The sequence below is a fragment of the Kryptolebias marmoratus genome, linkage group LG1 (genome assembly GCF_001649575.2).
Source record: "Kryptolebias marmoratus isolate JLee-2015 linkage group LG1, ASM164957v2, whole genome shotgun sequence".
NCBI classification, from domain to species: Eukaryota; Metazoa; Chordata; class Actinopteri; order Cyprinodontiformes; family Rivulidae; genus Kryptolebias; species Kryptolebias marmoratus.
The window spans coordinates 24,545,451-24,572,325 of record NC_051430.1 but is presented as its reverse complement, the minus strand read 5'-3'; the positions used below and the strand labels follow the sequence as shown (position 1 = coordinate 24,572,325).

General features: G+C 40.0%; 3 protein-coding genes across 6 annotated transcripts in view; 2 read left to right on the top strand and 1 right to left on the bottom strand.

Moving 5' to 3' along the window:
* The window catches only part of ikbkb (inhibitor of nuclear factor kappa B kinase subunit beta), a 23,889-nt gene extending 9,119 nt beyond the window's left edge, over positions 1–14,770 (top strand). For both annotated transcript variants that reach the window (XM_017412308.3, XM_017412309.3), the window contains exons 4-22: positions 3,621–3,741; positions 4,428–4,497; positions 5,673–5,761; positions 6,970–7,059; positions 7,148–7,272; positions 7,819–7,926; positions 8,004–8,133; positions 8,707–8,901; positions 8,992–9,106; positions 9,645–9,768; positions 9,865–10,016; positions 10,172–10,233; positions 10,318–10,418; positions 10,522–10,571; positions 10,669–10,768; positions 11,509–11,656; positions 11,868–11,965; positions 12,404–12,497; positions 12,580–14,770. In XM_017412308.3, coding sequence (XP_017267797.1) covers positions 3,621–3,741; positions 4,428–4,497; positions 5,673–5,761; positions 6,970–7,059; positions 7,148–7,272; positions 7,819–7,926; positions 8,004–8,133; positions 8,707–8,901; positions 8,992–9,106; positions 9,645–9,768; positions 9,865–10,016; positions 10,172–10,233; positions 10,318–10,418; positions 10,522–10,571; positions 10,669–10,768; positions 11,509–11,656; positions 11,868–11,965; positions 12,404–12,497; positions 12,580–12,639 — 2,032 coding nt within the window. In that variant the 3' untranslated portion in view covers positions 12,640–14,770. The remainder of the gene's footprint in view (positions 1–3,620; positions 3,742–4,427; positions 4,498–5,672; positions 5,762–6,969; positions 7,060–7,147; positions 7,273–7,818; positions 7,927–8,003; positions 8,134–8,706; positions 8,902–8,991; positions 9,107–9,644; positions 9,769–9,864; positions 10,017–10,171; positions 10,234–10,317; positions 10,419–10,521; positions 10,572–10,668; positions 10,769–11,508; positions 11,657–11,867; positions 11,966–12,403; positions 12,498–12,579) is intronic.
* On the bottom strand, positions 14,411–22,715 carry vdac3 (voltage-dependent anion channel 3). 2 transcript variants are annotated; one of them, XM_017412316.3, is made up of 10 exons: positions 22,569–22,694; positions 19,380–19,475; positions 18,098–18,169; positions 17,805–17,854; positions 16,896–17,048; positions 16,733–16,785; positions 16,384–16,611; positions 16,120–16,270; positions 15,454–15,511; positions 14,411–15,356 (listed from the first exon to the last, which is right to left on the bottom strand). In XM_017412316.3, exons 1-10 carry the CDS (start codon positions 22,663–22,665, stop codon positions 15,265–15,267), a joined length of 1,050 nt encoding a protein of 349 aa, XP_017267805.2. In that variant the 5' UTR covers positions 22,666–22,694; the 3' UTR covers positions 14,411–15,264. The 2 variants fall into 2 exon arrangements, with proteins under 2 accessions (XP_017267805.2, XP_017267806.2); XM_017412317.3 differs by lacking the exon at positions 19,380–19,475 and having other exon boundaries at positions 22,569–22,715.
* On the top strand, positions 21,081–26,859 carry enkd1 (enkurin domain containing 1). Of its 2 annotated transcripts, none has more exons than XM_037974585.1 (9): positions 21,081–21,375; positions 23,833–23,910; positions 24,544–24,628; positions 24,856–25,077; positions 25,303–25,475; positions 25,563–25,697; positions 25,822–25,958; positions 26,112–26,248; positions 26,330–26,859. In XM_037974585.1, the coding sequence occupies exons 3-9, from the start codon at positions 24,544–24,546 to the stop codon at positions 26,488–26,490; spliced, it is 1,050 nt and encodes a 349-aa protein (XP_037830513.1). In that variant the 5' UTR covers positions 21,081–21,375; positions 23,833–23,910; the 3' UTR covers positions 26,491–26,859. The 2 variants fall into 2 exon arrangements, with proteins under 2 accessions (XP_037830513.1, XP_017267801.1); XM_017412312.3 differs by having other exon boundaries at positions 21,082–21,375; positions 23,833–23,954.
* The last annotated feature ends 16 nt before the right edge of the window (positions 26,860–26,875 follow it).

Below are 26,875 nucleotides of genomic sequence, written 5' to 3'. Positions count from 1 at the left end.
CACACAAATCCTTTTACACACGCACAAATATTTTTACACACGCACAAATATTTTTACACACACACAAATCCTTTTACACACGCACAAATATTTTTACACACGCACAAATACTTTTACACACGCACAGGTAATTTGGAACTACTTTCTCTCCATACGTATCCATCTGACTCAGAGTTTTAGGGATCATAGTGAAACTGACCGGCTCAAAAATGGAAAAAAAATTGGAATGAAGGAAAAAATACATAAAAGTAAAAGGTTAAAATTAAATAAGTTTTGTTCCCCCCCCCTCCTATATTTTTTCCTGCAGGGATGTTAATTAGTCCAAAAGCTTTTAGCATTTATCAGTAAAAATTTGCCGTTTTTATTGTTTTGACAAATCTTAATTTAGACTCCTCGATGCCGTTTCGTGTGGCTGGTTTTCGTTCGGCATTTCATCGGCCAACGCGTTGCATCCCATGACGACGTTGGTGTTTCTGGGTTTGACATTTGACTTTTATGAACCCATCTGTTTCTCGAGTTTGCTCCAAAACCAAAGACAGTTTTTGCTTCCTTAAATAGTAAATGTCCGACATTAAAAAATTAGGGCAGCATGGGTGTTTGGGTTATTTTGGTGAGTTTGGTTATTTCTAGCAGCTTAATATTCCACCTCCTCGTTTTTCTCTGCCTAAGTGGGCACTTTTATACCCAAACACATCTGTTACCAGTTTCTGTTTAGGTGTCGGATCCCTGCAGTTGTGTGCAAGCTCGTGTGGGCTGCGATGTTTGTGAGCTGCGAGGTGTGTGCGTGTTTTTCCCCCCACATTTTGATGGTGCAAACATTTTTCTTCATTTCACTTTAACAAGTGTCTTGTGTTTGAACAGACAGGGTTTGAACCGCAACCGTCCCGTTCACCCACGCTTAGCTCGTGGAAAAAAAACCCCCACAAGGCAGGGGACATGGCAGCATACCATCACATAATTACAGCTTCTTAACACACATTTAAGCACACACTGCAGAACGCCTCACTTTGTTTATTAGCTATAATGTGTTTATACAGTTTTTTTTTTTAATTTGCTGAAAGATTTCATGAAAAACTGTTGTTCCCACAATCTGATGCAGGTTTCATCTCGGTCTTTTCTTCCTGTTTTTGTCTTTTTTAAAATAAGTATACAGAGACAAGTTTTCTATGTAAAAAAACAAAAAGAAACAAATTATTTTTTCTCACCAGTCCTCCAACAGTTCTCCACAATGGTAAAGCATAAAACTATGAGCTTATTACCTTTAAAAATCATTAATGTCTTATTTATTTCCACAAGTATTCAGAACCTTCACTTCTTGTTTTTGTTAAAGCAGGATTTGCGGTGATCAGGTCCTCGTGTTTTCCTTCGAATGATCCCCCAAGATTAGCACACATTTTCTTTGGAAGATTTTGCATTTTTCTTGGCAGAAAGATTCAAGCTCCACCTCGATGCATGTGGAGCCTGTTTGTATTCCTGTCCAGTTTTGTTTTTTTTTTGTTTTTTTTGGGGGTGGGGGGATGTTTGTAGCCATATCTGTGTTTTTTCATTAGGCTGTTATCTTATGGCTCAAGTTTAAGATCCTCTGTTCAAGAAAACATAAAAAACATAAAAAAGATCACATAAGATTCTAGATTCCTCCTCTCTCCTGAAGGTAGTATTTCACTGACTAGTTGACTATTTTCACTGACTAGTTGGTGAGCAGCTTTGGCGGTGGAGTCTCCTAAATGTGTTGCTAATTCACGCTTTTCCTCGCTGAAGTCGTAGAGTCACAGTGTCGTTGCAGGTTTCTCCAACTGTCTCAAGAGCTCTGACAGAAATCCTGACCAGATCTAAAAACCACACCTGTTATAAATAATTATGTGAGAACAGCTAGAAAGGTGGGATGTGGGTGGAGGGGGAGCAATAAAATTATGCCGTGATTTTCAAAAACGTGATCATGCAAAACAAAGCTGCTCGGCTGTGCTGGTCAATTGGTTGCAAACGCTCAGAATTCAGTGAGACCGCAACTGAAAGTGTGCGAGTTTTCTCAAAGTACTGAGTCAAGTTTGAGCCGCCAGCTCGTCTCCAGCCGTCGCAGCCTAATGAGATACAACCACAACCGTTCTCCCCGATTAAAAAACACGAACACGGACGGATGCTGCCTTCATCACCAGGGTTCACTTCAGGGGTGATGATGGTGAAGTGGTGATTAATGCCTGTTGGGAACTGTGTCCAAATAGTTCACTGTAACATCAGATCTTAGGAATCATGGGTCATTCAGGTGTTTTGTTTTTTTTTTGATGAAAGTTCAGCAGGTTGTCATGAATCTTTTAGTGAGAAACCTCTCCTGTGTGCTCACTCTTACCATAAAGTCTTGTTTGGAAGATTAATAACGTTTGTCTCCAGTAATCCAGTTTGCATGGGTTGTTTCAAACTTCTTTCGATTCATCAGGAAGGGAACAAATGTGCTATTTGATACTTTAAATCATGTACTGGAGATCCACACCCGCCCCCCCCAGATCTCAACCTCTTTGATATAATGTGGTCTAAAGATAATCCTCCTCAGTTTATCTTTTATTTCACTGTGATACATCATCAACTGTAAGAGCTTGAACACTAAGTAGACCAGTTTATTACCTCTACTAAATTACAGTATATTAGGCAAAGATGGATCTGATCCAAGCACCTTAAACATAACTTATAATCAGAGCATAACCAGAAGTAGGCTGCACATGTTTTTACAGAACCAGCTTCTGTCTTCTGTCTGTCTCTTTCATTTAAAGGGATTTTGTGGAAATGAGTGTGGAAATGTCTTCCTATGAAATGAGTTGGAAAACCTGAGAAAGTTTCTGGGTGCAAGTTATCGGTACACCTTTACCAAAGAAGTCTGATTATTCAGAAATTTAACTAAAAGCTGTAAATGTGCAGAAAAAAAACACTTTAAAGATCAGTGACAACATCAGCCTGTAATTCTTTAGAAAACTACACTCCGTCTTCTGCTATTAAAGCTTTCACAACTTTGACTGTGCAGTTCAGTGTTATGGTTACAGAGTAAAACTGTTTTCTGGTACATCTGCTATCAGTTAAGAGTTTATCTCTGTGTTTCCTCTACGCAGATATAGTTTCAGAGGTAATGAATCTGAAAACACTGACAAAATAAAACAACAGGGCAAAAGTTTGATTGTATAGAGTGCAGAGAACAGGTTATATAAAAATGGGGTGTGTTATACGTTTCAAAAAAACTTTAAACTAATTAACTGAATTTATTTAAATAAGGACATGAACACAAAGTGCTCAACAAATTTTAGAGGCTGTTTATTACGTTGTTATAGACAGTTAAAGGAATCGTGTTAGTTAGGGGCATCTCAGAGAAGATGAGGAGAAAAACATGAACAAACCACAAAAGCAGAAATAAAACTTTCTGCTGATGAAATTCCATCTTTTGTCTTTGGGTTTTCATGTGACTTACTGGTTGAGGTTGGTATAGATTTCAAATGAAGACGAATAACAAACTGTGCAGTTTGACATGTGACCAGAGTGCCAAGTGATGATTGAGGCCAGTTCCAACAGAAAAAAGGGATTTTATATCAGGATGAAGGTAGATTTCAGAGTCTGATATCTGCTGATTTGTATTCGCTCAGGTTGGATCATGTTAACGTGGTCGCAGCTCGAGAAGTTCCTCAGGGGATGCAGAAACTGGTGGCCACCAACGATCTGCCCCTGCTGGCCATGGAGTACTGTCAGGGTGGAGATCTGAGGAAGGTAAGAGGCTGGGATGGCTGAAAATGTGTGTTTAGCTCAGACGATTAAAGCCCAAACAGGTTTGGCTTTAAGAGCCGAATCACACTGAATTAAGATGTAGATATTATTCTAATTATTAGTCTTTAGAGGCAGTTTTAAGGACTGTCTCTCCCACCAAAAGCTTCAAGGTGTGTGTGCATATCGAAAAACAGTTGCAAGACTACATGGGCAAACAAAGGAGGTGCAGTTTTTTTATTTGAGTGTGAAGCCTGATGGCAGCTGAAGAAAAAAATGCCAAATACCACAATCTAAAATATCATAATGATTCACTTTATATTCAGTATAGCATAGGTTTCCAAAGTTGAAGTGTGAGACAAGTGTGACAATTTTAGTAAATTTACAACCTGAGGATGATTTTTTTTCTATTTTGGAAAACAACTTGAATGTATTGAAACTGCTACCATAGTGAAAAAGACCCAATAAAATATTTTGGTGCTTTAATTTGGGCCTCATACAGTGGATTGTCTGATTTCCCTTATATATAACTATAATGTGCTAGAAGTAGTCATTTTAAAGAAGAACCAACAAGCAGGAAAGTTAAAAACCTCAATATAAAAGCCAGAATAATAAACCTTGCCCACATGTGCTGCTTTCTTCCCATCATTTATCCTTCTCAGGTCTTAAATATGTGTTTGTGCTCTCTGCAGTATCTGAACGTCCTGGACAACTGCTGTGGAATGAGGGAGGGCTCCATCCTGATTCTGTTATGTGACATTTGTGAGTATTCGGGTCAAACAGCAGCTTCAACATGACTATCCTAAGTGTTTCAGATTACACGTGAGAAAATATGGTTTAACAATTACATGATCGGGTGAGCTGGCAGAGTGATTAGTTTCCTGTAGTAAGAAGGAACAGTTCATGGCGTGGACTGGCATGATGTCATCTGTGACCTGAAACCCCCTGCTGCTTAGTCACCGCAGCGATCGCTCCAATTCGTGCTGAGGTTTACATCAGTCGGATTCTCACGCTGTTTGTTGCAAACTGACATCAACTCACACTGAGCCTCTGGTATAAACAAGTTGGAGAAAGTGACAGATGGTGTGGATCAGAGCGTATCTACACGTGGAAGTAAAGTTGGTATTTGTACAGACAGAAAACTCCTTTTCCTGTTGTGAGCTGGTGAACGTTTCCTGGTAATGACTGATCTCTCTATAATCGCGATGAGTGAGGGCACCAACACGGCCCACGCCCACGGGCTCAGACGCACACATTCAGGTAACCAAACGTAACTGGATCCGCTTCGCTTAATGGGTTCTTTTGCCAGCACACACATTAGTAACCCTTTGACGCACAAAAACAATGACTTCAGAGTTTCTGTTTATACACGGAGACAAAACCTGATAGACTTCAGCTACACCAAACTAAAGGCTGCTTTCGTACACAAAACGAACACTTTCAGTGTCTTAAAACGGCTCCAAATGTTGTTTTCACTGACTTCTTGCAGATAAATGTCCCATATAGCGGCAGTGAAGTAAATGTGTTTGAAACAAACTTTATATAAGAAGAGGAGGTAGCTGTGATGACTGAGATATGAGGCCAATTAGAGAGTGCAATACCACCAATAACCACTAGAGGCAGACACTCAATACCCCTTTTTATAAAGGGTTCTCTTCTCTCCTTCAATGCTGTCTCATTTCCTAGTGTAATCCCTGTCACATGGCTATATTTGAAGGGGTAAAGGGTTAAAAGGTTCCACTACTAAATAGTCAAGAAGATGGCAATAAGAATTGCTGCAGATTCTTTTTACATAAACAGATGTGGTTTCAGTGATCAGGAATGCCAGGTAACTAGTTAGTTCAGATATTCCCTCCAAGCGTTTAAATGGCGTACTGTATCAAATCACTTCCTTTACCTACAGCTGTAACTCCTGCCTTTTCTTTTCCGTCTTTCAGCTTCGGCTTTAACCTACCTCCACAGCAAGAGGATCATCCACAGAGACCTGAAACCAGAAAACATTGTGCTGCAGCAGGGAGAAAAGAGGGTGAGTTCAAAACCCAACGCAAACCACAACAAAGAGGCCTTTTGCTTCTGCTGTATGTGGGTTATGAAAGGAAAAAACAAGATTCGACCACACGTTTACCCTTTCTTAGAATACTTAATGAGGAAAATCGCCACGGCTTGAGAGGTTTTGTGGCATTGTGGGAGATATTTGGATATTCTTTCCAGTACGGCTTCAGTGTTTTTCAGAAAGTTTTGTAAGATTTTCTTAACCATTTGTTCTGTATTACCTGTTTAGTCTGGCTTTTTTTAGCTGTTTTGGCTGTTTTCCCTCAGCTCCCTTGCTGCTGCTCTGACACTCACCTGCATTCATTCAGTAATCAACTCACCCAGTATTTATTGTGCTCCACTTCACGACTTCAGATCCACATAGTTGCTCCTCATGGTTTGTCTACCAGTTTGGTTTTTGTTTTATTAAATAAACCATTTGGCTTATGCGGTGTCTGCTGCGTACATGCCTGCCATCTTGGATCTGCTTCCACCACCACACGTTACTTAAACTCACGGTTAGAATGAGCCTGTGTGAAGGCGTTGTGCATCATTTTCTCTATTATGCAAGACATTATTGCATGTCATACTCCAACCTTAAAAAGGAAAACAGGAAGATGTTATATAACTGTGGCCAGACTCATTAAAGCGGTTATATTCATGTTTATAACCAATCCGCTGAGTTTATTGAAACTAAGCCCAACAAACTTAATTGGTTGAAGTTTACAGTTTGGCTTGAACACTTCTGTTTTTCTTGCGTACAAGAAATAAAGTAAATATAATATAAACCCCGAATTATGAGTTTGTGAGGCACAATAAGAGGTTCTTTAAAAAATCAAAAAACACTGAATATTTTAGGAAATCTATTTGTCTTGTAGTATTAGACACTCAGCTTATATGAATCTACAATAGACAGTTATTGAAGCTTATATAAATCTAGAAATTCAAAACAAAGACAAGCTTGTTTGTGTCAGAGTGATGATATCCACCAAACAGTGCATATTTTACATGTTTCAGTCTTTTTGTTTATACACAACAAAACCCAAACTCTAGAAACATCATATTGTCCTAAACTACAGCATATCAAATGGGGAAATTTCAAAACTCTGGGGCCAGAGTGGTGTTTTATTCCAATTTTTATAACTGGTAGTTATGTTAGACACCTAAATGTATGCTTGTGTTTGCTCTTTTTCAAAATCTTAGCTCATCCACAAGATCATAGATCTCGGCTACGCTAAGGAGTTGGACCAGAGCAGCCTTTGCACATCATTTGTGGGAACTCTGCAGTACTTGGTGGGTGAAGAAAGTGAGCACCTTCTATGTCTGATTTCCCCTCCACGCTTTGTAGCACTGAAACCTGCTGCTCTCTGTCGTCTTCCAGGCTCCAGAGCTCATAGAGAGGCAGAAGTACACGGTCACTGTGGACTACTGGAGTTTTGGCACATTGGTGTTTGAGTGCATCACAGGATTTCGACCTTTCCTACCAACATGGCAGCCTGTTCCCTGGTAGGCCCAGAGTTCACAAATTCCTGTATCTGAAAAAAAAACAACAACATTTTTTAAAATGCAAATCGGCAGTCTATTTATTACGTGTTTTGTTGAAAACTGCATGGAAGAAACACTCATACTGAGCTTTGTTTTTATGCATTTAGCAGTTTTTAGGCCAAGATTCCAAAAGTAACGGGAAACTTTATCTTTTTTGTCATGATTCTGCTGTAGTCGTAACTTATGAAGCTGAACAAAGATATTTTCTTGTGTTAAGAACTGATAAACTAAAGTAAAGGTAAATATTTTTACGTGATTGTTAGGCCTGAGCTCACATTGAATAATAACCAACAAGAGTTTCCAATGAATTGCAGGATATGTGGATTGGGCCAACATCAATGTCGCTCCCTGATTCCTCTTGAATGTGATGAATGATGTAAAGCTCAAGTGACATCATTTAATACTCCCTAATCACTGCAGGAGACAATAAAGATAATATACTGCTAAAGACACAAAAACAGTCAACTCGTGATTCATTTTTTTTATGAGCCGTCTGTGTCCTTTCAGGCACAACAAAGTCAGGCTGAAGCAGGACAGCGATGTTGTTGTTTACGAGGATCTCTCTGGAGAAGTTCATTTCTCCAAACACCTGCCCCAGCCCAACAACCTCAACAGGTGATTTTATACAGAGCTGACGCACAAACACACGTGCAGCGTGCTCGTTGTCTAATGCGACGGCTGTTGTTTGACAGTCTTTTGTTAGAAAAGTTGGAGAGGTGGCTGCAGCTGATGTTAAAGTGGTCTCCAAAGGAAAGAGGCAAAGACAGCAACGCTACACCCAGCGACTGCTTCTCCCAGCTGAAGTTCATCCTGCAGCTCAAGGTTAACAGGAAAAAAAGGATCTTCATTGTGCATTAAACTTCCTTATTTATTGTGTGAACGCTGAGTTAGCATTCTTCCTGTTTTTTTTTATTTTCTGGAAGGTTTTTTGCTTTCTAGCCATTCGTACATCGAAATGTTCAGCTCATTCAGGAGATGGGTGCTGTGACTTTAAGTTTTTATAACTTCTCAAAATATTTCACTTTATTTACTAATATTTTCCACATAGAAATACATTGAGATCCCTCCAATTCAGAAACGTTCTCTTTTAAATCTGCTTCACCATTCTTGCTCTATTTTAATTTTTTTATGCTACTTTTTCTTTTTGCTACTCTTCTACTACTTTTAGTTACTGCTATTCTACTTTTAGCTTTTAGCTAGCCTTTTGCTACTTTTAACTTCAATATTAAGCATTCACTGGATGTTGTCTAGCTTGTTTTTGATCGAGTTAAACCTTTTTAACTTTTCAAGTCTGATGGAATATAAAAAGTTTGTGCATCCTTTAGTTAATTTGGTAAGATCAACTAATGAGGCTGCTCTGTCCTCATGTTCTCTTGTCTCTCTCCATTCTTTCAGCTGGTTCACGTCCTGAACATGATGTCTACTAATATCCTGACCTATGCAGTCGCAGATGATGAGACTGTGGCCGACCTGCAGCTGAGAATAGAAAAAGACACCAACATCCCTGCAGCCAATCAGGAGCTGCTGCTGGAGGCGGGGTTAGCCTTGGAGCCTCAGGCCCTGGCCACGCAGTGCGCCATCGATTATTCAGTAATCATGTCTTACATCCCCACCGTAAACATCTTTCTCCAATATTCAGCTTCTGAATGTGAGTCAAAGCAGTTTAATCTGTGTCTGTAGGAGATAGATGGACGACGAACAGATCTGCCCCTGGTCTTCCTGTTTGACTGCTCCTCTTGCACTTATGAACCCCGGTTCGCTCCTCGGACACTCCCTGAAAATATTTGCTTTGTCCGTAAGTTTAAAATCTGTGTTTTAAATAATAAAAATTGCAATATCTTGTGATTTTTATGTCAGTGCTACTCATTGCTTGAGATCTTTGTTTAATTCATTAGCTTTAACTGTTGAAGTCAGCTCAGTTTGACTTTTGTTAAATTGTCATATGAACCATTGAACGAATTTTAATGAAACTTTCCGAAAGCAATCATTAGATGTGCATCTACAGCTGATTAACCTTTCCAGTTTAACAACTTTGACAATACTATTTAAGATGGCTGCCACAGCTAATCAACATTAGCCAACACAAAAATGGCTTAAACTCAGTCACTTTTACAGATATTAAGCTAAAATTTAATGTGGTAGTAGCATAGAGTCATTCACAACACATACTTAAGGCGTGACATCTTGAGACATTGCATGATATTTGACCAAAACAACTACAACTCTGACGTTTCTCAATTTAAGATGAAACTAAAACTCTGGCATGAAAGGAATGCTAGGCCTTTAACTGCTATCCTGTTGTCCCACTGTGTTTCTGTCTGTTTTTCCCATAGAAACCGACCCAAAGCATGTCCTGCCTTATAGCCATCTGAGGAGGACTTGTGGCCAGGCGTGGCACACCATCCGCTCTCTGAAGGAAGACTGGCAACGACTGCAGCAAGGCCAGAAAGCCGCCCTGTAGGACTAACAGCGAGGCTCACACTAACGCCGTCCACATACACGTCCGTCTGTTTGATGGAAACTAACAGAGAGCTTTTAACCTTCGTCTTTCAGCATGAGCCTGCTGAGACACAACTCTTCGCTGTCCAAACAGAAGAACGAGATGGTGTCCATGTACCAGAGGCTCACAGCCAAGCTGGACTTCTTCACCACCAGCCTTCACATTGACATGGACAAATATCAAGAGCAGACAGCCACAGGGATTGGTACATGATAGCAGAATTTAAGCTACAGCTATTAGAGCTGTGTGTAATCTGGCAGGCAGCTCAGTCACAACCAACCAATGAAATGTCTAGCTAAAGAAATTAATTTATACAGAACAACAAGGCGTGCTTCTGACTAATGTCCTTTAATGTTTTAGCATCAGAGAAACTTCTGGGTGTATGGAGGGAAATGGAGCAAACTGCTGTCAGCTGTGGTCAGGTAGGCCTGAATGTGTTTTGATTTTGTGCTTTTAATGAGGGAGTTTCTTTTAAAAGAGACTAAAATGTTTGTGTGGGTGTCAAGCCCAAGGTGAGTGAACTAGAAGAGGAGATGATGAGGCTGCAGCCAGACATCGTGGATGTGCAGAGAATGCCGTTTAGGAGTGGAGAGGCCTTGGACACACTGTAAGTCCGAACCAGGCTCAAATCAGATTAGAACAATACAGAACTAACTTCTCTATGAGCTCAGACTCGGCTCCTCTGCTCACTTCCTCTTTTTGATCCTCAGTGAAGGAAAAGCCATGGAGCTGTTCCGCAAACTCAGGGAGAAACCCAGAGGTTTGGGCTTTTTACTCCTCATGCATGAGCACCGGTTGTGGTGTCTCGCATGTGAAAATAAACTTCGTCTGACGTGCCTCTGGTTTTCCTTCCTCAGACCAAAGGTGTCCAGGAGACAGTCAGGAGATGGTGCGTCTGGTGTTTCAGGGAGTGCAGTTCTACGAGAGGAAGCTCAAAGATTTCTACACACACCTCAGGTACTCCTAGACACACATGCATAGTCTACCCACCGTGCTCGTTTGCTCTTTAAAGCTGGGGGTTGATGTAAAGCTGCATGCTGTCCGATACAGCCAATAACTCCTTTTGCTGAGTTGTAACTGTTTTGGTCAAACCTTGAAAAAAAACAATGTTATGTGCAGTCTCATACAGTATTGTGATATTTTGCATGAGCTGTTAGTGCTTTGAGTATGTGTTGTAAATGACTGTCAGCTACTACCACACAAAATTTTATCTCAATATCTGTAAAATTTACTGAGTTATAGCCATTTTTGTGTTTGCTAAAGCGATCAGCTGTGGCAGCCATCTTGGATTGGGGTGACTCAGCCAGTGATTACTTTCTGCAAGTTTCTTTAGAAACTATCCAGTGGTTCATATTGCGTGTGTGCATGTCGGACACATACACACGCAAATTCCATGAGAGACTTTCAAACCTGATGACCCAAAATTGAAAAAGCTGTAAAGGACTTCAGGGACACAATTTAATAATATAACAGACAAAATTAGAAATTTGTCTCACTAAACATTTCATTTAAAATGCATTAACAGTATTTTATACACGGCTGTTAAAATTCACAAACTTGTATATAATCTTTAATAAACTACCCTACCCAGTTACGTATCTTTTATCTGTTTTACTTGATCAGTCCACAGCTGCAGATATTCCTGTGCGCAGCTTGGTAGCTTCATAATTTGGCTCCTTTCATGCGTGTGTCCTCAGTAAGACAGCAGTGTGCCGCCAGCGTGTGATGGAGCTGCTGCCGAAGGTGGAGGGGGTGGTCCTGAAGATGGCAGAGAGCGAACAAGTCCTGATGAGTTTGCAAGAGAAGCGACAGAAGGAGTTGTGGAACCTGCTTAAAGTCGCCTGTGTGAGGAAACACAAACTGTTCGAGCTCCACGTTTAACTAGGAGGCCTTTCAACTGGATCTAAACATATTGCGCTCAGTTGATTTTTTAAAAAAAATGCAAATATTGTCTGTTCTTCCAATTTTAAAATGTTTTTTTTTAATAGAATTTCCACATTATCCATATAAACTGTGTGAACAAACAGAGTAAAGTGATTCATGTTGTCTCATGCAGAGCAAAGTTCGGAGCCCCGTGAGTGGAAGTCCTGATGGATTTCGAACCCCTTCGTCAGTGCCACCTCTGTTGACACCCAGACACAGCTTACAGCAGCTGTGAGTTCACCTAAACACACACAGACACATGTACAGTAATGAGAGAAAACAAGTTTGTTCAGACCTTTGTAAAATGTTTTTTTAGTTATCTGCAATCAGATAGCACTAAATACAGGTTTGAACTCCTCAGTTCAGTGATGAAAATGTAATTTATTGAATGTTGTTGAACTTAAAGCCACTGCAGATTACAGAAATTCTTCTTCCCCACACATTGTTTTCTGTAAAAACCATCTTGTCTATTTATTCTTTTTAAAGAAAGGGTTCGACACATGATTTGAAGCTCACCATCTGCCACCACAGGCTATATTTGAGACAGACACTGTCCCGTTCTCATTGAACTCCGAGTGACAGAACCCCTAAAAACACAGAGACGTGTTTTGATTTACTTGTCGAAGCTGTGAGTAACTTCTGCATGAGTCATCCTGTCTGTGTCTGCAGCGATGAGTCTCTCGTGGAGGAGAGCAGGACGTTTGAGAGTCGCCTCCAGAGCTTGTTGCACGACACCATCCAGGAATCAGAGAGCAGTATGGAGGTACGTATTTCCTCGTAATCTACATGCTGAGCCTAGCGTAAAGAGTGGTGTATTTAAAAAAAAAAACGCTCACTTGTTCCAGATGTTGAGGGAGTGGACGTGGCTGCGCGGAGACCAGAGTTTTTCCAGCGATCTCTCCTGAACTTGGTGACATGTGGGACTCTACTACCCCTTTGTGGAGTGGATGTTGAACAACAACAGGAAGTCCTTGTGTGAACGGGATCATAACTCTTTACACATATTTGCCTTTTACGATCTCAGACTCCCGTTTGACTTTGTGAAATATCATTAATTCCAGCCTAAATGGACAGTACATCCAGTTATGGCTGCTGTCAGGGAAATTCAGCAATGTGTGATCTTATTTATTTACCGTGCTTGAATTTAAGAGGGTTTTTTTTTTTTGCAAAATTGCACTTGTTTATGCGCAGATCCCATCAGACGTTAACATATTGTTTCTAAAATTCCAGGTAGACTCATTCCTGCAGTCTGAAAGTTAGCGGTGAGCCTTGCACGTCCGTTAAAACCGAAAAACTACAGACACACAGAAAGAGCACAAATTATCTTCAAGCTTATATTTTGTTGGAGCCGTTTTAGATATTTGTCAGGATGTAGTTGCAGTAAGATCTTCATTAAAATGGGGTGAACTGTTCTCGGTAGTGATTCAGAGTATGTTTGGCTGAGGTTTTCCTGGTTTTTCTAAAGCAGGTTTTTGTATTTTTTGTGACTTCAGATGATTCATGGACACGGTCTACAACAAGATATGACCTTTTAAGGACTAAACTGAAGGTGTGGCACCAAAATAAATGTTCTTTGTACAGAAATGCACAAAGAAACTAGACTTTATATATGACTGCATACTGTATGCAGTCATATATAAAGAGTTCTACCCTGAATTGCTAATAATGCAAATATTTAAACAGTTTTTAATGCCTGTTTCATTTTACTGTGAATCAAATTATCCATTAGAGGCAACAATATGAAATTTAAAATACCTGTTACACAGTTAGGTTTGCAAATATCTGGACACTGGCACATATATAGCTTTTTTAATGGATTTTAAAGCTTTAGAAGCAACTACAAAACGTTGAACTTTTTAAATTATTTTCCATTTAAATGTACTCATTTAAAACTATGAAACAAAACTATATCAGTTTGAAAGAGTTTACTTCTGTGGTTTTGCAGATATATTGATATGTAATACTGAAATGTGGGTCCACACTCAATGTAAGCAAAGCACTTAGCTACAATAATTTTCAGCCAGAAATTTATCTGCATACTTTACTCAACAATACTGAGCCATTAAATACGTGCCAATACACTTCTTGATCCCAAACAGCTCTTCGATGGACGCCGCCATTGTTGCCCTTTTTTCAGTCACTTCGGTCGTTTCCAGAGGTAAACACACGTGGTAGTTGGCAGTCACAAATTTTACTTACAAGTTTTTAATTTAGGGACACATTAATCATCAATATGAGAAAAAATATAGTTTGACTTTCATTTACTTTCTGAATTTTTTTTGACCAGTCTTGATGACTTTGCAATGTCATATATTAGTATAAAACATATATCAGTTTATTATTTGACATACTGTATGTTTGTATACTTCCCTTTGTGTGTAGGCATTAAGACGCCTCTTCTTTTACAATGTTAACCCCTCAGGAAGTTCTGTAAATAAGTAGTACAAAGTGATGTCAAATGTCATCCTTTTTTGTACAGATTTTCTGATGTTAGGTTTTATTAATATCAGAATATATACATTTCTATCATAATCTGTAAAACATAAATTTTGTAACCTCTTCTTGTGCCATAACGGGAGTTTGATTATTTTCCATTATTTCGTAGGCTCGGTTTCTGTTCTCTCATTGTGTCATCAATCAAAATAAAAAAAACAACAAAACAAGCTATCAAACTCATTGTGTTTGACATCCTTTATTTAATAAAATTATTTTCAGGTCCTAATTGTTGACTACATTTGCTATACAAAGCACAGCACTGATGTTAAATGTAGTGACGAAGGCTGAACAGATACGGGGAACAAAACATGAGAAGGCAAGGTAACACACACATCCTTGATTTCAACCGGCCCCTTCTTTTTTGACCAAACAGGACCTGAAAATAAACATGTAGGCAGCTGATTTATTTTACAGTTTGTAACTGAGGTGAAACAGTGGATTCAAAGTCAGTCCAGTCAGATTGAAGCCGGTTTGATTTTCTTTGTTAAACTCTGTCCAGCCTTTATTGCATCCGTTTAGTCACTGTCTCAAAATGACAATGAATACAGAAAAATATAAACTCTTCAGGCTTGAGAGAATGCATCAAAACCACAACCTTCCCTAAACAAACATCTCATAATCATCCTACCACGATCTAAAACCCAGAGCTGAACTTGACCAAAATGGTGCTTCATAACATTTCTGAATAAACAGATGTTTGAAACACAAATACTTCACTAAAAATGCACTTTATGTGATTAAATGTAGCACGTTAGTCGAGACTTTCTATCATATTCTGGTAATATATGATCAAAGGTTTGTGGTGAGAGCTGTACATAATGTTAAATTTAAAAAATACGTCTTGATTCAGGTGAATATTACAGTACTCTAAGTCTCTGTTGGGGTTCCGGGGTTAAGGCCAAAGAATGTGTGTGTTGGACTCAGAGGGAACGTGTGTTTAACGTGTCGCTGAGTGGACCTTTGCAGTGTCTTCACATTTGAGCTGCTCCGTCCTCCGTGTTGCTCCCTCTCTTCCCGTCTGTCATGACGAATCTTTACGCCTCCAGCTCGAAACCCATGCCGACTTTGTGTCCGCCGCCGTTCACGTTCTTCCCATCGATCAGGGCTGAGAGGGTGAGCTTCACGCCTGCGTGGGAGAGCGTCAGAGTGTGTGTAAACTTACAGCAGCGCTGGTGTTTGCAGTGTTGTTACTGAAAACAGTTTGAAGAAGAAAGTTTACAAACCTGGCCTGAGGGTTTGTGTATATCCAGCTCCAACAAGGCAGGCGTTGTTAACTTTCATCTGTGGGGGAATAAAATATCTTAGATGGACAAAATAATAATAATCCAGGTTACAAAATTAGGGCAGATGATGAAGGCTGAGGTGTGTAAAGTACTGAGAGGGAAAAGTTTGCTGTTGAAATCCTTTTTCCTTTTGCTTTTTTTACTAAAACATTTTCTAATTCTTTGTGAAAAAAGTTAACAACAGATGGCAGCATTTGACATGAAACTAGCAACCCTGTGCAGGAAAGTCTGTTTTTTTAAATACTTTGAATTTTTGAAAAAATAAAAAATCTGAAAGATAACAGACATATACATTTAATTTAAGTTCTTGTATTCATTTACAAATAATGAGTTATTTTCCTATCAGTTTTGATGAATTACTAATAACTCCAACTAATACTGCTTTGGGGAAAAAAGAAAAATATGTTACTGCAGAGATTACTAAACAATGAACTGTCTTCTAAAATTTAATCTTTGTATCAGTGCCATTATTGTATTTACTGATATTTAAAGTTCTGAAAACAAACATGGCAAAGAACACTCCTTCAATCTATACTTAAAGCAAATAGTTTGAATTTATGTTTTTGTTCTTGTAAATGTGTTTGGCGCTTTGATTTCAGATCTTACAGACAAGGTGGACTTCTTATCCAGCTGGTATTTGGCTCCAATACCGAAGCGCGTGTTGTTGCTTCCTGCCGTCCAGGCCAAGTGGACGGCTGTCTCCAAGTTACTGTTCACCTTCTGGTAAACAGAGCCCCCGAACTCTGTGCCATCATTCCTGAAACCGAGCACCAAAACACAGAGTAAGAGCTGAGAAAAATGCAAGACACTCCAATAATGCATGTTTATTTTTTTTTTCACTTCCTGTTTCACTGGTGTGTAGGGACTCACACGTTGGTGTGAAGCTGGAAGTCACCGGCCTTGTATCCAAAAGCGAAGTTGTTCTGAGTCAGTTTAGACTTGGCGGTGTCGAAAGCCACCTGGTAGCCTGCGAGCCAGCCTTCGTAGCCCAGAACACCGGCTGCGTGGACCGTGGGACCAGCCATGTCGAAGTCCAGGTCACAGCCCACATTTATAAAGTCCCGCTTGTATCCAGTCTTCAGTTTGGCACTCTTCTTCCTAAAGAATCAGGCAACATAACTACATCACCAAAATTCTGCATGAACTGACTTATCTGTTGGCTTTCTTGCCAATCTACCGAAGATGAAGCAGTTTAACATGAACCCAGTTTAATTCTTACCCAGTGTTTGGCACAAATGATGTGTCCAGGCCGAGTTTCAAGCCTTTAGCCAGCTACAGATGGAGAAAATAAGCAGACAATGTGCTAATATTCTAGATGACTGCTTTTAGAATAGCTTATAAGATGATATCGTCTCATGAATGTGTAAAAGGTTTGGCTCGACCTGGTCCTCCACGGTGATTTCTGTGGTGAGAGTGTTGTCTGTGTTCCATTTCTGGTTGAAAGTGAGGCCCAGGTCGCACAGTTTGTACTTGGTCTCCAGGTGGCCCCCCGACTTGCCCGTGTCCGTGTTGCTGGAGCCAGAGGTGGCAAACTCCTGCGGGACAAACAGGGATGAAGTGAATGAGCTGGGGAAAGGGAAGCGGAGGGTAGAAAGGAAAAGTAGAAGAGCTGTGGATGAAGGGAAACAAGCTCTCCCACTGCCACATGGGAAAGGAGAACAAACTAAAAATGAAACACTAGTGAGGAAAAACTGAAAGTACAGGCAGGACTGTGAGGTTTTAGAGTTTTTAAGCGGGTGAGGTTCTGTTACTGCTGCACTTGGGCTTCAGGTGTCACTCAGACAAATTACTCCTGGAAAAAAATAAAACGGGCAGAAAGCTTGGGTGCACAGATGAACCCGCCGTTCAGCTGCATTTAATCATTAAACATGAACACACACACACACACAATCTCTCTAGCTTACCATCTAATAGAAGAATCCAACAAGAAGCAGAAGAAGGTAAAGAGATAAAGGAAGTTAGGGAGAACCGCACAGAGTTTACATGCACTTACTGGAAAAAAGGCACTGCAGAAAACAAAAGGAAATATTTTTTTAAACGTTTGTAGCAATGAAAACAACCTGGTTTTCGCTAAGGTAACAGACACTGAAGACTTGGTGAAACTTTTCTGTGACGCTCGATGGCTCTTAGAACATTTAGAAACAAGTCAGAAGCCCATCCTGTAGATTTTGTTTGAAATAGCTGAGGTGGAAAGATGTTAAATCAGCCATTTTATTCTGTGCAGCAGTGATTAGACAAAGAAGAGTTCAATTCAAACCCACCGGGCTTACAGAGAAAACAAAACCACTTACAACACCACTCTGGGACTTGGTCTTGACGTCCAGCTTCAGAACTCCATAGCCTGGGGAGAAAAGAAAGCAGGAAATGAAATAAAGCTTCAAAGAAAAGCTGGAAAAACAGCATCCTGTTGCTCCACAGCACGACTGTAAAATGTTTCACAAAAATAAACTTTTGGAACGTATTTGTTAACGGCATGTTCTCTGAGTTCTGCATACACACAGCTTCTGTTCAGACGGCAGACATGAAATAACTGATTTGTAGAAAAGACACAAATACAAAGTAGGTAGAGGGTTTGTTGACTCACCAAAGCCCTTGTTGAAGATGTCTTTGGCAGATTTTCCCAGGTCTGAGTAAGATGGGGGGACGGCCATTGTTCCTGAGGAAACAAACATCCACATAAAGGTTTTTCTAAATAGGACAAACATACAAATAAAGAAATAGTCCAACAGATTAGTCACGTTGGGGAAATTGTGAATGAGTACTTTTGAAAAAATCTATGAGGCTAAAACCAAACATTTATATTTTTAGTTCAAGCTTCAAACCTTCTGGATGACTCATTTCTCCTTAAGTAACTGCAAAGCATCTTGCATGAAAGCCACATTTTCCCCTCATCTGCAGTTCATCATATCTACAATACTGTGCAAATGACATTTCTTTACATTTTGCTTCTGAAACGTCAGACTTTCTTACATTTGACCATAAGACTAAACATCTTTTAGCACAGTACTGTCACGCAGCTTTTCAGCAGAAAGCTGAATAGCCCTTTAAACACAAACTGCAACATCTTGTGAATCCATGAATTAAAAGGAAGCTGAGCTCTCACAGAGCACAAACTGCACAAACATCCACACATGCCAAGAGCACTGCAGATAGTTTGCTACCAAGCGTTTGTTCCCAACAGCCAGCAGAAGGGTGCCCATCAATGTGATGGATCTATCCAGCACACAGATGTAAAACCCATCAATTCTCCAGCAATAAAGCAGCAGCAGTTGTTAAGCTAATGGAACCGTTTCCCCAGCTGAGACGTGCAGAAAATGTGCAGCCAGAAAGAACTTGTTGCCACTCACGATTGTGCACCAACCAAAATACTTCATTATGCATGAAATATAATGTGGATGACGTGCGAAAGACATACGACTAATGCAGCAGAGCTAACATAAGCAGTAAGCTCGATTCTTTAGTCAGCATCTGCCACTCCTGCCCACTTCTGCACTGCACCACTTCACACGGTCATCAGGGTCCCCCGAGTTGGTGTGTGAGCTTACTGAATGTTAGGAAGACATGTTGGACAACTTCGGTTGAGCATTCAGATTATCTTCAATTACAAACTAAAGCTGGTTTAATGTTTAACCTGTTCACCTTCTTTCCTTTGTCCCCTGACCATTAATCTCAATTATCACATCTTTTCTGCAGAGGAACTCGACTTTGCCCATCAGTAAATGTATTCGGTGCGCAGACTATCAAACACTGGAATCCAACACAGTGAAACGGCTGAATCTTAAGGTTTGGCATCGAGGTCAGTAACTGCAATCCAGGGGCCCAGATGATAATTAATTTATCTCTCTGCATGCACACCCACCACTCACCATGTCCCTTGGGTGCATGGTGCTGACTTGTCACACAGACATCTTTGTTTTCTGTCTTCTCCTGCAGCGCCACAACCCCCACGCTCTCTTTCATGTCTCCTCAGACCAAGGAAGCGAAAAAACAGGAATTAAAGGATGGTTCTGGCAGGACGTCCTGCACCGTTCTGACAGAATCAGATCACAAAATAACACTCGTTTCCAGTCGTATGGCTGCTGTGGCTCCAGCAGCAATAACGTGTGCAGGCCAGCATGAACGTGCACTTTCTGCACAGAATGACAGTATTCTGAGGACAGTGTGCAGATACTGAAGATCTGATTAAATCTGCTGCTTCTGAGCAACAAATGTACCCTTTTTTCACATTCACATGAGGTTTACATGTGAATGTTAAAGAACTTATGTAACAGACGAAATAATAATAAATAACTGATGAATGTTTTAGATGTGACAAATTAACATCCTTCCCTATGTCCCTTCCACCACAACCTGAGGTCTATTCCAGTGATAAATGCCTAACTATGCACAAATTGAAGCTGAAATGTGAGCTGCTTGTCTGAAAACCCTTTTGTTTGTCTGTCTGGACGGCTGAGAAAGTTGCTGTAAAAAATCTGTGAATCCAGAGGTTTACATTCAGCTGATAATTCTTATTAGTTTGTCCTTATATGAGGAGCTTTTCACATTATCGAAGCATTATTTTAAGCTTCATTTGAACAAAATGTAGTTACTTTAACACTGAAACCTCTGTTTGATTTTCTGAAACTAAAAATGTTCAGTGAAAAAAAAAATCTCTTAACTAATTAATGGCCTAGTATTGCTTGAAAGAATGCATATCGCCCGCCGCCTTTCATGTCAGAGTTTCAGACTAAGATCATCTTATGTTGAGAAATGATAGAGTTACAACCATTTTGGTTTACTCTTGAAAATAGCACTGCGTAATCACATGACATACTGCAATGTTGTGTTGTCTCATGTGACCTGTTAGCGGTTGCAGTATGTGTTGGGAAAGACTGCCGGCTACTTCCACGCCAAATTTTAGCTCAATATCTGTAAAACTGGCTGAGATGTAGCCATTTTTGTGTTGGCTAAGATCAGGTGGCTGTGGCGGCCATTTTAAATGTTAATAAGTTGTAAATGTTCATCCAGTGATCGCTTTATGTTTAGTTTAGTTTTGTTAAAATCTGTTCAGTGGTTCATGAAACATTTTGCTAACGCTACAGACAAGCAAACACACACAGGCAGAAACAGAATCCATCTGCCTTCACCGGCGGGCGAAAACTAAACCCGTTCTAGGTTTGTGCAAAAGTTTGTTGTAGCTGTTCTTGCAGCATCCTGTAACTGTAAATGTTCAGGGCTGAGTTCTCCGTCATTCTCACTCAGTCCGTGTCAAAAGGTTCCTGTGGTTTCTCTTTCTTTCTCCCTCAGCATCTTCAGTACGCGCCCACAGACCTGCGCTTCTCTTATCGTCATTCTGCTCGACAGACAATCCTTCTCCACCTCTCGCACGGTGATGGATGGAGATAGGCACCAGCTCCCCGCGACCCAGAAAGGAGAAGCAGGTAAAGAAAATGAATGGATGGATGGATGGATGGATGGATGGATGGATGGATGGATGGACGCTCCTTCTTCTCGACTCCTCCAGCCACCCACCCTCCTGTCCACGTGGTCCATTTTCGACCCGTCCCCGCTCAGCGCTCATCACTTCTTCTCGTCTCTAAATTTAACTCGGGTAAAACCTGACACTGCAACACGTGACCTGGCAGTCAACATGTGTCCTCCACCAAGTTCAGCCTATAAAAACCCCCTCCAAAAACAAATGTGTGTCTGTATTGTGCCTCCACACTGTGCTTACAAGCAAACGTGCTCCTGCCACATACTGCGTTGCTTTCATGAGCTGAAACCAGAGGACGGGTCTGGACCGGGCTCAAAGGTCAAAAAGACACAAACACAAAATGGGAGCTGCTGAAAACCAAACACTGCCGGTCGAAGGTGTTAATTCTGGTATGTTGTTATTGTTAAGAAGTATAATAAGAAAATAGTTTAAAAAGTCAGCTAAATGTTTTCCCTGTGGATGTTAGGAGCGATTTTGAATTAAACAACTGCACTTAAAAGTATCAGGAATTAAAGAAAAGAACCAACACTCATTGAGTGGTTTGATCTGTAATTAGTGAGCTATTTGAAATAAAAACACTGATCAAGAACAAAAACAGCAACAAGTGTGTGAAACAGGCAGTTACTCAACACCAGCCTAACCTCCAGATAACGTGAAACCAAGGCAGCGTGTGCCGGAGTCCAATAAAGAAAGAAATGTGCGCATGTGAGATAAGGTCAAGTTACACTTCCAACACATTGCAGCTGAAACGTAAAGTGCATTCAGTCAGTGTGGTGTTTAGGGATTGTTTAGCTTGACGGCTGCTTCCAGTGGGTTGTGTGTGTACAATCACAACATCATGGTGGCTCTCGCGCGTAAGCATGTGTTTACCTCTGGTATTTGAGAGTCATGACTGCAGCGTGACCTTGTGTTGTTATTACAGAGTATTCTGTCTGTGAATAGGCCTACAATCAGGCCATTACAAGGCCTGGTTTCAGAACTTTGGATAGAGACATAGAAAGCAACAGCATGGATTAAACACCCGCTTTTATTTACTCCTTCAAGCAATTAGCCTGATATTTATATTATGTATATCTCTACCAAGCAGAAGGGAAAAAAACAAAATATACCTGTTTTTGTCCTAAAGGTGTTCACAGCTCTTGTGCTTTACACACACCATGTGAAAGTAAGTGAGTGTTTTTACTGCCGGATGCGTCCAAATCTGGCAATGCAACACGTCTACTACTTTAAATAATACTGCTAGCCCACAAAAAAAAAATATATATATATATATATATATATATATATATATATATATATACTTTTTAAAATGTATTTATTTATTCTTGGCATTTTTTTTTTTTTTAAATAATGACACTTTAGTTTATAAGTATGCATTTTTGTAAGCATGCGGCTGTTTACAGTGAATGCCTATTGATTTTGAACCCAGCAGGCCTAAACTCGAAGGCTTCCTGCGGTTCTCCCACTCCTTTCACTGTGACTCATTTCCCACCGACTGTCAGCAACTAGATACGAGGCAGATAAACAGGCGTGACAACAACTTTCTGAGAACAAAGGTTTGCCAATAATTATATTTCCTTACCTTTATTTAAAAAAAAAACGAGTGTGCAGAGTTTTCGCAGCGCAGCGCTGTTCGGGGCAACTGTTTGAAGGAGACAGCAGCGGGTCACACTGAGCATGCGCAGTCTGAAAGGCTGAAAGGCGACTTCACTTCAGGCCACACTGAGCATGCGCAGTCAGACCTCCTGCCGAGGGCGGGGTCGTTGTGGAAGTGACGGAAAATAACAAACAAATAACTTTTTTATGAGCGTATAATCGACATTATAAACATAACGATGAGAAGATATGTTGTGTAGCAGTGTTTATTTTGATTATAGTTGATTACATCACTTTATATGGAAGCTTATTTCCGCAACACTAAAGACAAAAAGGATTATTTAAGTCATAACTGAGATACCATCTCAAAATTATGACTTAGCATCTCAAAATTCTGATTTAGTATCTCATACTTATGATATCTCATATATATGAGAAGCTAAGTTAGAATTTTGAGCTAGTACCTCATGATTTTGAGATTAATTCATAATTTTGAGCTGCTAAGTCATAACTTTAAGGTATCATCTTGTAATTGTGGCTTAAAGGCTCTTCCTTTTCTTCAGAGTGGTGGAAATGGGCTTCTATATACCCTCTGAGTTATATCAAAAGAAACTGAGTGCATTTTTATTTTAACAATATTTAAATATCTTTACAATATTGTGAGCTTTAAATTAGCGCTCTGGTGCATGTTTCTCAGACATTAGCAACCACTACCTATCTTGTAAAGTCAGTATTTTTATTTTATTGACTTTATTAACACATAAATGTGGAAATTGCTGAAAAATTATACAACTGAGCTGAGAAAGTGTTGCAATGGACTAAAATCGCTCAAAATCAGTCAGGTAACTGGTACTCTCAACAAAGCTTTTCTCTCTTTCTGCGGTTGCTCACCAACTAAACGCCCAGCTTTTAATTCAGGCTGAGAATAATTAGAAAATTAATCACTTTAGGGTTTAGTTTAGCAGCTGGAGTAAACGAGAATGCGGTCTTTGCAGTGCCTGAAAGGCAATACTTAGGGAATAATTGCTTACGCAATTGTCAAGATTAACGCAGAAATGCATTTATTAGCATCGCTAATATGTTTGTCAGCGTCGCTCCACGGCCAGGCGACGCGAGGTAAGCTCGTCACAGAGTCAGTTTCACATCTTACATTTTTTAAGGCTTCTATCATTAGCTCGCCGAAGTTTAAAGCGTCTATTTTTTGGTTTCCTGCTGCGAAGCGTCGCTCGTTACCTTTCTATTAAATCTAGATCTCTGTGAGAGGTGCTCCGTTGCCATGGTGATGAGTTCTACAACAAGCGTTGATACCTCGGCCTCATCAGCGTGCGGTAAGAAAATCCTTCACCGCTAAACAACGAGTCGATTTTAAAAGGTAATCAAAATTATTTTGTTGTTTTGAGCCAGTTTAACAATCCCAGATTTGCTTAGTGGGGCTATTCCTAATTGATGTTTTGTATCAGAGCAGAAATTCGTTATGGAAACCTGTGTTTGTTAGCTCGTTTTAGAACAAGATTAACACAGGTTAGCCTGAGGTTAGCGTTTAGCTAAGTTAAAAAACACAGCGGTGTAACAATGGTTTTTATTACTACATTAAAAAAATGTTTTAAATCTGTTTTCTAATGAATTAGGTATAAGGATTTACCCTATAGCCATTATGCATTATGACTAAAAATCAAATCATGAACTGCCCTTCTTGTCCAGTTTTTTATTGTCAGTATGGGATTTGTTTTATAAACCATATATAGGCCTATAAAGATTTTCACAAGCGATATGTAAAGTATGTTTTGTCTGAAAGGCGCAGTAAAGGTAATTGTTTTACAACTTACATCCCCAAGACAGAAGTGATAATTGATGTTATATTATCATAAACTCACACTCGGTTTACTGTATTTGAGTTAGAATATCGCTTAGCTGCCAGTATCGCTGCGACTGTTTTGTGTTATCGTTCTTTGCCATTTCAGATGTGTGAGGGACCTTCTGCGCTTTCTGGTCCAATCCCCCCCGATCCTTCTCTGTTTCCTCAGTACTACAAGCGACCATCTTCAGGTTGGGAACAGTCAAACTTTTTACACTTTTTGTAACACTAAACAATTATTCAGTTGCTTTAAATTTACAGCTACAGGGTTGTGACAACTTTAGATGGCTTTCTTCTTTAGTGAGATGCTACAGCAACATGATAAATGATACCTACATTCATAATTTAAGGCATTACTTTAACTGGAACCTATCCTGTACCTAATGTAGTTACAAGTTAGTTTTCCCACTTTCTTCAGCTCGTGGTCGTTTGGAGGGACACCACGATGGGACTTTGGCCCTTCTCTTGGGTCCACTTGCTCCAGATCCTGTGATGTATCCAGACTGCTACAGTGCTCGTGAACCACATCGCCCCCGCATCAACCCTAATGCCTCTCATATTTTGGAACGGGGACAGAAAGGGATTGTTGGAGAGCTGCTGAAGCTAGACGGCGTCTCTGTAACTCCTGTTCCCAAACAGAGTAGGTTGCAGTTTATTTCACTTTAGTTCTCTCTCTGGTTTATTTCCACAATAAATGTCCTAAAATCTTCCTTTCAGATTCTGTGAACGTGAGATGTTAGAGAGCAGTTGTTATTTTGGACATCCTAGATATAAAACTATGGAAAATAGGAAATCTGATTAAATGTAAGAAGAAAGTACAGTATTGAACTGTAACTATAACAGCTTTTGTTTCTTTTGCCCGTAGAACAAAGAGTGCAAGACTTTGGTAAAGAAAATGTCCGTCGCCTCCGAGATATTCAGAAACGCTGCAGAGAGCAGGAGGCTGAGAGGGCCCAAAACCGTCCTGCTCCAGTTAAAGCTTTATGGACTTCCTCAAAATACCAAAACACCCCATCCAGGGTCATGGCCCAGCTAGAGGCAAGGACAGTATCTGTGATCCATATAAGTTCTTGAGATATAAAATTGTCCTTACTGTGTTTCAACCAGTGTGTTTTATATATTTAGGTTTCTAGTCCAACTGTCAGGCCACAGTGTCAATATTTTCTAAAGGCTCACTCTAATGGTGGTTCTGCTGGACCTCCACCTCTTAGTGCACAGCGCCCAGCCTCCTGCAGCTCCACACAGGACCAGGACTTAACGGTGCAAATTGACAAAAAAGTGGTTTTAAACATATGGTTTATTTTTTTAAATGCACTTTAGAAGGGTGATTCAATATGTACTAATTTATCTAATTATATTTCTACTTAATTCTATATGGTTACAGGTGCAAGGTCAGAAGATAGACTTCATTAAACACAATGCCAAGACTGCAGGACAAACTGTTCTTCGTCGGTCCCGGTCACTGACAAACCTCAGAGACAAGCCTGTGCCCAGTGCTGTCAAGGGTCAAGTGCCTCAGTAGTGAGTATTTTAACATGATATTATACTTTATTAATAGCTGGCTGTATGAGCTTTGTGATGGTTCACCATTTAAAATGTTTGTCTTGTTAACTGTCATTGCTTTTCTTCTTTACTGTCTTTGCTCTTGATACACAAACACTATCATGAACATAGTCTTGTGGAAAGAAAGGAGCAGTGGCGTAAGGAAGAGGAAGAGAAGAAGAGGAATGCGCCCGACCCCACCATTCCCGCTGCTCATACCCTGTTGCCCGAGAGTGAGAGACAGGAGACACTGAAGTCCCTAAAACATAGTATGTAACCTCTTAAGGATGTGTTATATGTTCAACTTTACTCTGCTAATTATATTTCTTGCTGTTTTTCTTTTGCCTCAGCCCATCGCTCCTTGGTGACTGAGCTGCTGTCGCTCCCTATGAAAGCAGACAATCTGAGTGTTCGCTCACATCGAGCTCACCTGGATTGTAAACTCTCTGAGCTTGAGGAGGCCATCAAAATCTTCTCCAGGGACAAGGTTTACGTAAAGATTAATTCCTAACACACGAGGAGGGCACGGAAGAGGAGATGGTCCTGCAAATCTACTACTTCCTAGAGATTTACTTTCATCCTGTATTATGTAACAGAACGTGGGACTTTATGCAACAGATTATAATTTTACAGAAATTTAGGTATTTTGTAACCACAAAAATCTGTTTTATATGGAAAGCTATTTTTATGGTCAGCCATTAAGGTTACTGAATAGCAGTAGCTGCTAAAATATTTATATGTTTACAGCACATCCATATGCAGTTTTTTTGTGTATAAAATATGAAGTCTGTAAAGTTAAAAAGAGGGATGACTGTCATTTGATGTAAGTTATCAATTTTATTTTCACATAACTTTTTCCATGTTGTGTATTTTAAATACTTGAGTATTAAACTCTA

Excerpts from the sequence above, each read along its gene's own strand:
- vdac3 (XM_017412316.3), bottom strand. The coding sequence starts at position 22,665 with ATGCTCAGTGTGACCCGCTGCTGTCTCCTTCAAACAGTTGCCCCGAAC. Across the intron at positions 18,170-19,379 it reads CCATGCACCCAAGGGACATG|GAACAATGGCCGTCCCCCCA; the intron begins GTGAGTGGTGGG and ends TTGTTTCCTCAG. Across the intron at positions 15,357-15,453 it reads TACACAAACCCTCAGGCCAG|GCGTGAAGCTCACCCTCTCA; the intron begins GTTTGTAAACTT and ends TCTCCCACGCAG.
- enkd1 (XM_037974585.1), top strand. The coding sequence starts at position 24,544 with ATGTGTGAGGGACCTTCTGCGCTTTCTGGTCCAATCCCCCCCGATCCT. Across the intron at positions 25,698-25,821 it reads CACAGGACCAGGACTTAACG|GTGCAAGGTCAGAAGATAGA; the intron begins GTGCAAATTGAC and ends ATATGGTTACAG. Across the intron at positions 26,249-26,329 it reads ACTGAAGTCCCTAAAACATA|CCCATCGCTCCTTGGTGACT; the intron begins GTATGTAACCTC and ends CTTTTGCCTCAG.